This window comes from Pogona vitticeps, chromosome 12 (assembly GCF_051106095.1).
Source record: "Pogona vitticeps strain Pit_001003342236 chromosome 12, PviZW2.1, whole genome shotgun sequence".
NCBI classification, from domain to species: Eukaryota; Metazoa; Chordata; class Lepidosauria; order Squamata; family Agamidae; genus Pogona; species Pogona vitticeps.
The window spans coordinates 15,250,211-15,263,071 of NC_135794.1; the positions used below are offsets into that span (position 1 = coordinate 15,250,211).

General features: G+C 39.8%; 1 protein-coding gene across 11 annotated transcripts in view; it reads left to right on the plus strand.

Moving 5' to 3' along the window:
- Positions 1–12,861, plus strand: part of MEGF11 (multiple EGF like domains 11) — a 474,775-nt gene that overhangs the window by 97,518 nt on the left and 364,396 nt on the right. For all 11 annotated transcript variants that reach the window (XR_013538901.1, XR_013538902.1, XR_013538903.1 and 8 more), the window contains exon 3: positions 3,103–3,234. Coding sequence is in view for 8 of the 11 variants with exons in the window: in XM_078380886.1 (XP_078237012.1) it covers positions 3,116–3,234 (119 nt within the window). In the remaining 3 variants the exon portion in view is untranslated. The remainder of the gene's footprint in view (positions 1–3,102; positions 3,235–12,861) is intronic.

Consider the following 12,861-nt stretch of genomic DNA (forward strand, 5'->3'; position numbering starts at 1 on the left):
AGCAGTCGTTAAGAGGGGCACGACTGTACTATAAAAGATTGTGAGAATCCCCATGGCATGGAATAACAGTGGCTGCACCAACATGCATGTTAATTATACTAAGGAGATCTCTCTCTTATTTCTGAGGAAGTGGACTTGTCTGTGAAAGCTCACATTAAAATGTAACAATTAATCTTTAAGGTGCCACAACATTTTTGTTCTTTTTAATTGTTATTTTATTTTTTTATCTATTTATTGTCTGTAATGCTTGCTGAGACTAACATGGCGATCTCTTCTAAAATTACAAATATTTTTGTGTAACAGATCTCAGAAAAGAGGAACTCCCCTTACTTTCCCTTCAGAGATCCGCCAGGTACCAACATGGTTGGTTGGTTGTCGACACACAAAAACCATTTTATTCATCTAGGTTATGTTAAGACATGTTAAGATATGTTAGGCAGCTTGAAGTCTTGGTGGCCGCTCTGCCTTTCTAACAGCTGGTTGTTTTTATAATGAAGTCCCTGGTATTTTGGCATTTCAAACTTTATATGAAAGAGAACAGGCCCTTTAAGAAGATTGGACCCTTGGGGAAATTTCGGACCCTCGTTTTCAATGTCCTTCCCACCTCTTTGTTTGAGAAATTGAGCCAGACCCATGCAAGGGTCTCAAATGTTGGAGGTCAGATGGGGGAAAATACATGCTCATGCAGTGATAATGATTCAAAGACTCATAGTGAGCATGAAGCTAATTGCCCTGGATTGTATCATCCAGTTAACTTATACTGCACAATCCATTTGCTATTAATGTGCTGTTGAATTTGATGGGGTAGAAAGAGTAGCACAGTTTACCTGAACTAGTGGCCCTCAGCCTTGTTAGAAATGTGCGCCCCTGAGTTACAATTTTGGTTCCACATTTGCTTCTGTAAGGGAGATGTGCTGTAACTCGAGACAAGTATGCTGTTTAAGAGGGACTGGTTTTAACTGAGGAGATAAATTTGGGTGTGTACTCTGCTGTTTCTGATTATAAGTGGGGACTTACATGACTAAATGCTCCTCTGTACACTGCCCCCATTTACTCACCAAGAAAGCATGGAAAGGAAAGCACTTACCTAATTCTCAGGAGATTCTTATTTTGCTTCCTCTTAAATATCATAGCTGCTCTTCCAGGAAAATGTGTTCCATTGAATACTCAGTACTCAAAAATCCATTTCCCTTGGGATGCAGAGGAAAGGGGAATTATGGAGCAAGATTACTCCATTAACTCAGTTGAAAGACCAGTGCTGAGCTTGGAAATGTTGCATTTTTAGAATACAACATGATGGCTAGGAATTCTGGGATATGTAATACAAAGAAGCAAAATTTCCAAGCTTGTGAAACACTATTGAGGACCTTTTTAAAATTATTATTTTAACCATCTTCTATTCTTTTTAGTTGTGATAAAAAGATCAGCCGTTGTGCCATTAGACTTGCTGACTTTAAGAACTTTTCAACCTAAGCGTGGGCAATCTCGGCAGGGCTACGCTCCCAAGGAGACTGGGCTTGAAGGGCCATGCCATGGCTGATGACATGGCCAAAGGGTATCATAAAAGTTTCAGATGTTAAATTAGCATGGCGGATAAGGTGGAACCTTGCAGTACTCTCACACCATGTGGTTCAACCCACAGGGCCACATTTTGAAACCGACTGATGAAAGTCAGTGTCGAAAGTGTAATGCCAGGTCCCTGAATCCAGTCCAGTGAAGTAGACCAGGAGGAGATTAGGGTTCATGGTAACAAAGTTATCTGAAGGCTCAGGAGAATGAACAGAGCTACAGTGCTGCCTCGCTAGACAGTTAACCCGCATGACAGTTTTTTCGCTAGACATTGACTTTTTGCGATCGCTATAGTGATTCGCAAAACAGTGATTCCTATGGGGGAATTTTGCTGGACAATGTTTGGTCCCTGCTTCGCAAACTGATTTTCACTAGACAATTTTGACAGCTCCCTCTGCGCTCGCAAAACAGCTGTTTTCGGGACCTAAGCTTCTCAAGACAGCTATTTAAACAGCTGATCGGCGGTTCTCAAAGTGGCTTTCCTATGGCCAGTCTTCGCTAGACGACGATTCTTCCCCATTGGAACGCATTAAACAGGTTTCAATGCATTCCAATGGGGAAATGCTTTTCGCTAGACAATGATTTCGCTAAGTAGCGATTTCAATGGAACGGATTATCATCGTCTAGCGAGGCACCACTGTACCTGTAATATTCACTCCCCTTGACAGTTGCCCAATATAAATTGTCTGCCAGAGTTAAAATCTATTCTAGTTCTAAAATCTATCCTGTCCTTGGTTAATGGGGTTTAACTGATAGAAAAAAAAACTTTTAACAGAAAAGCCCACTTGTGCTTTTTAGTAGCCTTAAAAAATAAAGTATGGTAGATGTGGGGTAGGTGGGGCTTCAAAAGATCGCAAAATGCTTTCCTACGCCTGCTATAGGACATGAAAAAGCATTTATTTTAGCAAAAACATTTGCCCACTGCTATTCTAATATTATGAATTCATGCTCGAATTTCCCTTTTGCCTTCCCAGTTCATATTTCCTTTTCTATAGCCCAAAGACATAAACTGACTTGTTTTTATTTATCCATAAGCCATTATGGGACTATTTGTATTGGAGGCACAAGGTATAAATCCAGACAATTAATGAATGAATAGAGATTGGTATTTAATGTACATAGATTGTTATCAAGAGGATAGAGTGAATAGCAGATTATAACAGTATGGCACAGGAAGCAACGATCTCAGGTATGGTAGAGCATTTAAGTCTTTAGGTCAAATGGGCACTTTAAAAAATTGAAAAATAAGTGGGTTCTCACCAACATCTCTTAATAAGATGTGAAAATTGATTTTTGTCCCCCTCTACTTATAATGTATCCTGGAGTCTAGTAACCTTGGTATCAACACATGCAAACGAGACTGAACAATTGCTGTTTTTTTTTTGTTTATGTTTTCAGATAGATGGTAAAGGAGGATGTTCATAATTTTTCTGCCATTGCATTGCCTCATTAATGACTTTGTACCAGAGACACAGGTCTTCCATTCACAGTCCGCCTCTCCTTTTTCTAGTGTTGTTTCTTTTTCCTTTTCAGCAAAGAGAAATCAATGACCATGTTTCAGCTTCTCCTGTGGTGGAATCTCAAAGTCCTCTCCCTTTCTCTCTTGTTGAAAGCCACTGTTTCGTTGAACCCAGATGACCCAAATGTTTGCAGCCATTGGGAAAGGTAATGTACAACACCATGACTCTACTAAGAATATTCACATGCCCCTTCTTCTCTTTAAAAGAATGATATATAAACCCAGTGTAAAAACTACAATAAGGACATAGTCAAACTTCATGAACCTGCCTTGTGTAGCACATTTCATGGCTGGGGAACCAGTGGTAAGAAGGCTGTTTTGAGGTCAAACTAGACACTAATACAGTGGGGTCTTGACTTAAGAACGGCTTGAGTTAAGAACATTTTGACTTAAGAACCGCTCTCATAGGAAAATATTGACTTGACTTACATACTTAGATTTGAGTTAAGAACTGAAAAAAACCACGTGGGAGGCAGGGAAAGTGCAAAATGTGAAGTTTCAGTTAACTGTTGGCCAGTGAAAAGGGTGCCTGTCTGCTTCCTCACTCCTCCCAGCGTTTAGAGAGTGGATTGGGAGACAGTCTTCGGACTGCCTGGTACTGGACTGCCTGGACTGTATTTTCCCTGCCTTCCCTGAACCTTTCTTGACCTAAGAAAAAAAGAAACAAAATATCCCCCTCTAGTGGTCGAAGGCAGAATAGCAGCTTCCCATTAGTTTCTATGGACGGAAAAGAGCAGATACGGATCAAATGGTTTTCAATGCGTTCCTATGGGAAATGCAGATTTGACTTGAGAACTTTTTGACTTGAGAACCGCCTTCCAATACGGACTAAGTTCTCAAGTCAAGACCCCACTGTAATAATAACAACAATAACTGTGTGCTGTCAAGTTGATTCCAACTTATGGAGACTCTTCCAGGATCTTCTAGGTATAAAGTACTCAAAAGTGGTTTATTGGGGGAACTCTGGGATAGTGCAGCTTGCCCATGGATGCACAGGGTGGCTCTTCTCCTACAAGGCAGTGTGGAATTAAATTCCTGATCCCTGGCTCTCCAGTACTGTGATTCACTGGACTATCAAGCCAACTAAAACTAGATGCTACATTTTTCATATTTTTAGCAGAGCTCCTCCAGTTAGTGAAAGCTGTGTGTCCTGGCACAGGATCTTTCTCATTACATACTGTATTTTTCCATGTATAAAACAATACTTTTCTCTAAAATATTTAGATTAAAATTTAGGGTTGTCTTATACGCAGAAGTAAGGAGGGGGAGGGGTCAAAGTGCTTTGATACCTGCTTTCCCCCTTCACTTTTTGCAAAGAAAGTGGAGGGGGAAAGCAGGAATAATCAAAGCGATTAATCAAAGCAATTCCTGCTTCCCCCCTCCACTTTCTTTGAAAGAAAGTGGAGGGGGAAAGCACTTTGTTGCAAGGAAGGTGGAAGGGGAAAGCAGGAATCAAAGCGCTGTGATGATTCCTGCTTTCCCCCTCAACTTTCCTCGCAAGAAAGAAATTCTGGGTTAGAAAAGTGGATGTCTTATACATGTGGGTGTCTTATACTCAGAAAAATACGGTATCTTGCATGCTGTGTTTTGCAGTTGGTCATTGGAAGGTGAACAAAGGCTTCATTTGCAAGCCTGATTGTTGAGGCATGCATCTCTGAGGAAATCCATAGGAGGAAAACAGGCTAATCATCTGAAATATGTGTCACCATTGACCAATACCATCCACTGTATTTTTGAAAAAGTGGAAACCTGGAGCGGATGAACTTGGATAGAGATCTTATCTTCTCAGCAGATTCCTGTTATAAATATAGTTGCAATTCTGAAAGCAGAGCTCTAAAAACTCACAGTTACATACCGAAGAACCCTAATTTTCCTGTTATGTTCAAGTTCTGATTATAACTCCCAGATGGAAGGAGATTTTAAAAATAATTTTATTACTAATACTAATTTCTGTTACAATTCAGTGAGGCAAAAGGGTGTGTTCTGTTTCTTATAGGTAAGAACAAAATAAAATAAAGAGTTTTAAAAAAAGACAAAAACGTGGTGGCTAGACTAATATAAAGTCTAATTTTGATATTCCTTAATGCGAGCTTTTCTGGACAAGTCCACTTCATCAGACATAAGAGAAGGAGAGGGAATGTGGCAAATATTTATACATGCCATCAAGTTTCTGTAAGAAAGTCAATTCTGCTTCTTACCTTGCCATCCAATACATAACAATATTGACCATCATTCATGAAATTTATTTGTACCTTGCAAATGATAAGTTTAATTAAAAGGGCAATGTTCCAGATAAAGTTAAACCAGCCATTTATGGAAGGAGACTTGTTTTTTCTCTCTCCACCCAGTGCTTTGCTGTAGCTGTCTGGCAATATCTACTGGCATATTAATATCTAACATATCATTAATAAAGTTGGCCTCAGTTTGCCGAAATAAACATATTTTCAGAGAAGACCAAAATACATGTGACATACCTACATGTAATGAATGACATTTCCAGCACGTATCTAACTATAGTTTATATAAATATATATATATTTATATATAATTGCTAATTTATGAGCTGGAAGGGTTTTTTAACCACAATTCTCTCTCCAACTCACTGAAATTAATTTTGAATTAACATTTCCCCAAATCCGCTTCCATTCAGTCAAGTTATATTAAGTTGCAAGTCGTTTTCCCATTTCTTCATAAAACCTTGGGGAGTGGTAGCCAAGTCCTATAACAGTGAATAATTCTTACATGTCCTTCCCCCAGAATTATGATTTTCAGTTCTTGCTGACTCTAGCATTATCTTTGATCTCATCCTCCATATTTTCTTAGTAAAACAGTTGTTACGGTCTGGATTTGAAAAACTGGAAAAGCTGTGGCTTATTTGCCCCCAGCTTATTTGTAAATTTCTTATAGTTTAAGATCTGTGATAACCATCATTTGATCTTTCCAACATACCTGGTTCTCCTCTTTCTACAAATTCTGGAATTAGTTCAGGAAGACACCTCACAAAATTGTATATAATACAGGTGAGATCTCTAGATTTAATAAAATCTGGCTTTATACCATTCTGATAATACAGTGGTGCCTTGCATTACGACGTGTTCCAGCGAAATCGCTGTAGAACGAAAATGTCATAATGCGAAAAGAAAAAAACCATTGAAATGTATTAAAACTTGTTTAATGTGTTCCAAAGGGCTGTAAACTCACTGTCCAGCGAAGATCTTCCATAGGGTGGCCATTTTCACTGCCTATGCAGCGAGGAATCTGTCCCAGAAAACAGCAGGGGGCCATTTTGTTTACCCGGTGGCCATTTTGAAGCCACCGATCAGCTGTTGGAAAACCATCATTTTGCAAAGAATCGGTTCCCGAAGCAGGGAACCGATCATCACAAAGCGAAATTCCCCCATAGGAAACATCATTTTGTGATCGCAAAAAGTTCATCGTAATGCAGTTTCGTCATTAAACGGGGCAATCGTAAAGCGAGGCACCACTGTATAGAGTCTGTTACTGCATTGTCCACCTTAAATCCACTTTTATGAAACTGAATCTTTCAGCTTTAGACCTTTATTTAATGTCTATTCTAATACTGACATACCTATTTGTCAAATACTAGACCTTTATTTCTGCCACTTTAAGTGCTCTGTAATATAATTTAATATGTAATACCTCCGCTAATTGTTTGTGTCAGTATTTTCAATGCCACTGTGGAGTTTACCACCACATATAAATTTCTTAATTAATTTACTCCACTCTGAAGGGTAAATTCATAAACAAAAACAGTATTTTTGGCAGCACATTCATTTTTTTAATAGAAGTTCTCCGTAAACAAGAAAGTGGCAGCATTTCCCAGTACATCAGCTGCTTTTGTATCTTCCTAAGTTATATCTTTTGCTTCTACCAAACCAAGGCACATATATCCTGTTGTACTTTAATACCTGGATGCACAGAACAAATGCTAAATATTTAATTTTTGACTGATGAATACACATTATCCATTCTGATTTCAAACAATTTACTGTATCTTACAACCTGATATCAGCCAAGCTTATGTATAGATAAGTTAACATCAATGCTACATTGTTTGCATGGTAACACATTTTGAGACTTGCTAAATGAAAATGAACTCCATGAGTGTTCAAGTTATCTAGGGGTCAAAGACAGGGGATATTGGAGGAAAGAAGAGGCTTTTCCCATGAACATGGGAAGATGCCCAATGGCTGAAATCCTCTTACATAATTTACACCTGTAGAAGGTTCATGATGTCACCAGAAGACGAGGACTTTCAGCATTTCTTTTCTTTAATCACAGGAAAGGTGTGGGAGCCACAGAATGAAAGGAGAAAGTCTTTTATTACGAAAAATCTCCCCTCGTTGCTAATGTTATTCAACAGTGAAGATTTCTAAAAATGAATCATAGAATTATAGAATAGTGAAGTTGTAGGGAGTCTATAAGATCATCAAGTCCAACTCCCTGGTCGATGCAGGGATATAGATGAAAGGATATCTGCAAGGTGGTTGTCTAAGTTTCTCTTGAATGCCTCCAGTGTTGGAGCACTCCCCACCTTTCGAGGTAATTGATTCCATTATTGTACTGCTCTAATATTTAGGAGGTTTTTCATATTTAACAGAAATTTGTCTTTCTGTATCTTGAGCCCATTGTTGCAGTGTCCTGCACCCTGGGATAATTGAGAAGAGATCCTGCCCCTCCTCTGAATGACAGCCTTTCAAGTATTTGAAAAGTGCTATCATATCTCCTCTTAGTCTCCTTTCCTCAAGCTAAACCTGCCTAATACTTTCGGCCTTCCCTCATAAGGCTTCAGCCCTCTGATCATCCTTTTTGCCCTCCTCTGAACTTCTTCCAAGTTGTCAGCATCCTTCTTGAAGAGCGGTGTCCACAACTGGACACAAGATAGGGGCTCGTAACATTGTACAGGAGGCAGCAACAAAAACCATCCCAAAGAAAAGGAAATGCAAGAAAGCAAAGTGGCTGTCCAATGAGGCCTTACAAATAGCAGAAAAGAGAAGGGAAACAAAATGCAGGGGAGATAGGGAAAGTTACAGAAAATTGAATGCAGACTTCCGAAGAATAGCAAGGAGAGACAAGAGGGCCTTCTTAAATGAACAATGCAAAGAAATAGAGGAAAATAACAGAAAAGGAAAAACCAGAGATCTGTTCAGGAAAATTGGAGATATTAGAGGAAAATTTTGTGCAAAGATGGACATGATAAAAGACAAAAATGGAAGGGACCTCACAGAAGCAGAAGACATCAAGAAGAGGTGGCAAGAATACACAGAGGAATTATATCAGAAAGTTTTGGATATCCCGGACAACCCAGACAATATAGTTGCTGACCTAGAGCCAGACATCCTGGAGAGTGAGGTCAAGTGGGCCTTAGAAAGCCTGGCTAACAACAAGGCCAGTGGAGGTGATGGCATTCCAGTCGAACTATTTAAAATCCTAAAGGATGATGCTGTTAAGGTGCTACATTCAATATGCCAACAAGTTTGGAAAACTCAACAGTGGCCAGAGGACTGGAAAAGATCAGTCTACATCCCAATACCAAAGAAGGGCAGTGCCAAAGAATGCTCCAACTACCGGACAATTGCACTCATCTCACACGCCAGCAAGGTTATGCTCAAAATCATACAAGGTAGGCTTCAGCAGTATGTGGACCGAGAACTCCCAGAAGTACAAGCGGGATTCCGAAGGGGCAGAGGAACTCGAGACCAAATTGCCAACATGCGCTGGATTATGGAGAAAGCCAGAGAGTTCCAGAAAAACATCTACTTTTGCTTCATTGAGTATGCAAAAGCCTTTGACTGAGTGGACCACAGCAAACTATGGCAAGTCCTAAAAGAAATGGGCATGCCTGACCACCTTATCTATCTCCTGAGAAACCTATATGTGGGACAGGAAGCAACAGTTAGAACTGGATATGGAACAACGGATTGGTTCAAAATTGGGAAAGGAGTATGACAAGGCTGCATATTGTCACCCTGCTTATTTAACTTATATGCAGAATACATCATGCGGAAGGCTGGACTGGAGGAATCCCAAACCGGAATTAAGATTGTAGGAAGAAATATCAACAACCTCCGATATGCAGATGATACCACTCTGATGGCGGAAAGTGAGGAGGAGCTACAGAACCTTAGTAATGAGGGTGAAAGACGAGAGTGCAAAAAACGGTCTGAAACTCAACATAAAAAAAACTAAGATCATGGCCACTGGTCCCATCACCTCCTGGGAAATAGAAGGGGAAGATATGGAGGCAGTGACAGATTTTACTTTCTTGGGCTCCATGATCACTACAGATGGAGACAGCAGCCCCGAAATTAAAAGACGCCTGCTTCTTGGGAGGAAAGCAATGACAAACCTAGATAAGCATCTTAAAAAGCAGAGACATCACCTTGTTGAGAAAGGTTCGCATAGTCAAAGCTATGGTTTTTCCTGTAGTGTTGTATGGAAGTGAGAGCTGGACCATAAAGAAAGCTGACCGCCGAAGAATTGATGCCTTTGAATTGTGGTGCTGGAGGAGACTCTTGAGAGTTCCCTGGACTGCAAGGAGAACAAACCTATCAATTCTAAAGGAAATCAACCCCGAGTGCTCATTGGAAGGACAGATCCTGAAGCTGAGGGTCCAGTACTTTGGCCATCTCATGAGAAGAGAAGACTCCTTGGAAAAGACTTTGATGTTGGGAAAATGTGAAGGCAAGAGGAGAAGGGGACGACCGAGGATGAGATGGTTGGACAGTGTCATCGAAGCAACCAACATGAATTTGACCCAACTCCGGGAGGCGGTGGAAGACAGGAGGGCCTGGCGTGCTCTGGTCCATGGGGTCACGAAGAGTCGGACACGACTAAACGACTGAACAAACAAAAGCATTAAAGAACTCTTTGCGCTGCCTGCCAGGTCCCATAGCTTTCATGTGATGAAAGGGGCTATATAGGAGCCAGAAATGCTCTGGGACAGAAGAAGGAAGGTTTTAATTATTGCAAATCTATATCTTCTGGAGACATTATCACCCTTCCACCCTCATAGTTGTGTCAAAAGGATTTCAACCAACAGGTGGCTTCCTGTAAAAGTGTGCAGTTTTCTTAAATGGATTGACATATTCAGTTATACCTACAGTATTCTTGTTTTTCTGTTATAAGGGTGTCAAAGAAAAAAAATCCTGCCACAGGACTGCATATTGCTCTTTGGAAGATTCCATATTCCTGTTCTTTTTCCTCCTCCATCAGAAGCCCAGGCAATGTAATACTGACATTGTTCTGCCTTATTTTTATGCTACCCAGTTAATAATCCTCTCTGAGAAATAAACAGTATCCTTTAAAGCCAAAGAAATAAACAACCAGATCCTAAAAATTAAGCAGAATAAAAAACACATCACAAGATGGAACCAATAAAAAAAAAAAATGCCAGCCACAGCAAAATGAAAACCATAGAGATCTTAAAATATCTGGAATTTTTTTTAAAAAAGGATCCACTTTATATGCTGAATGACATAATCTCAAGATTAGACGACTGTAACACGCTCTACGTGGGGCTGCCTTTGAGGCTGATGTGGAAACTTCAGGTGGTGCAGAATGCAGCGGCCAGACTCCTTACTGGAGTGAGAAAACACCAACATATCTCTCCAACGCTGGCCGCATTGCATTGGCTGCCCATCCGTTTCCGCGTTGACTTCAAAGTTTTGATGCTAATAAGGCCCTAAACGGTTTAGGACCTCGATACCTGATGGAACGCCTGCTCCCACCAAGATCTACCCGGATCACCTGCGCGACCCAGGAGGTGAGGCTGAGGAGCCTGACACCAAGGGAGGCCCGAAGGGAAAATACACGAAACTGGGCCTTCTCAGCGGTGGCTCCTCTCCTCTGGAATAACCTCCCACCGGAGATTCGTGAGGCCCCTACGCTGGGTACTTTTAAAAACCAACTGAAAACATGGATGTTCATCCAGGCCTGCCCTCCTACAAGCTCTTGATTCTTTTTCTTTCCCCTATCTATTATTTTATTTTATTTTATATCTTAGGCACTGTATCTGTTATGAATTATGTTTTATGTTTAATGTTTGTACTGATTTAATGTACATATTCTATGTTGGAAGCTGCCTAGAGTGGTAGAATCTACCAGATGGGCGGGATATCAATCAATCAATCAATCAATCAATCAATCAATCAATCAATCAATCAATCAATCAATCAATCAATCAATCATCAATCAATCAATCAATCAATCAATCAATCAATCAAATAAATAAATAAATAAATAAATAAATAAATAAATAAATAAATAAATAAATAAATAAATAAAATGAATACATGGTGATTCTCTCTAGGGAGGACATTTCAGGAAAATCCATGGTGCTCATAAGATAGATTGCAAAATTCATGATGTCGTTGATCAAGCAGAATTTGAAAAAAAATCTCTGTGTAAGCATTTGAATTAAGAAACTCTTTATTGGACTTGGTGGTGTAACAAAAGTGTGTGTGGCGGGGAGCTTGATGTAAGAGCAGACTGTGTTGTCTAAATATGTCGTAGAGAAGAAACTGCAGACAGCAAGAGTGTTCACATGCCAGGTTTCAGCCCAAATAGTTCCTAGGTTTGGTGGGAACAAGAAAGTTGGTAAAAATGGTAAATGTTGAATCTCAATTTGAAGAATACAAGAATTCTTTTACAACTCAGAGCTTTTTCTATGTCACAGAGCTAGCAGACACTTTATAGTAAGAGTTGTAGGCACTTTCTGTACTGTCAAGGCTGGAGATCGTTTTAGATGCCTGACAGGTTAAGCAAGTCAATGTGAGTTGTCTGGATAGCTGTACATCATGCTGGAGGGACGAACCTTCAGAAATTAAAGTCCCAGTCTAGGTTGCATGAAATCCACTTCTTCTGATGCAGGGCTTCACTGCTGGATTTGTTAAAATAATGTGTTCTTTTTGTTCTGACTTACGGTGATCCTAGTAGGGTTTTTGAGGAGTTTACTGGTGCCCCACACCCCATAGGTTCCTGTGGCCATGCAAGGATTTGAACTCAGATCCCTTAAGTTGTAGTCCCATGCTCTGTCTATGCTCCACATGGGCTTATTTTCATTAGGCAAAAAATAAATAAAAATAAAAATAAAATAAGACAAAAACATTGTGGTACCTTAAAGACTAACTGATATATTGTAGTGTGAGCTTTCATGGACAAGTCCACTTCTTCAGACATGAGAATGGGAGTTCTTCAAACTCTCATGTCTGAAGAAGCAGACTTGTCCATGAAGGCTCACATAAAAATATAGCAGTTTGTTTTTAAGGTGCCATAACATTTCTTCTTAATTTTTTTAAATTTTAATTTTAACAAAATAAAAATTAAAAAAACAAAAAAGAGAATAATATAGGGGGAGCTGTGTTGGATATAAGAGAAATTTCAAAATCCAAGTTGTGGAGATGCCTTTATTTGGCTAACCAGAAAGGCACAACATGCACTGTGCAGGCTTTTGAGTAAAAAGAAAAATCCTCAAAACATAATCAGGCATGATGATGTAACAGAAAGCATGAGGGGGAATTACATCACCAAAAAGGCCTCTTTCCTCTGTTAGCCATCCATTGTACCTCATTAGGCAAGGAGTGCTCTAAGAATGGCCTCTAGCCTGGACTTTGAGCATCCAGGTAAGTAAGTATGGCTGAAGACAACCCACTGGATAACCTGGCTTGAAGTTATTCAGAGGATTAAAATGTACTGATTTATTATGCTGAACTAAGTACTCTCGTGCTTGCAAATTCAAAATAGTAGGCAAT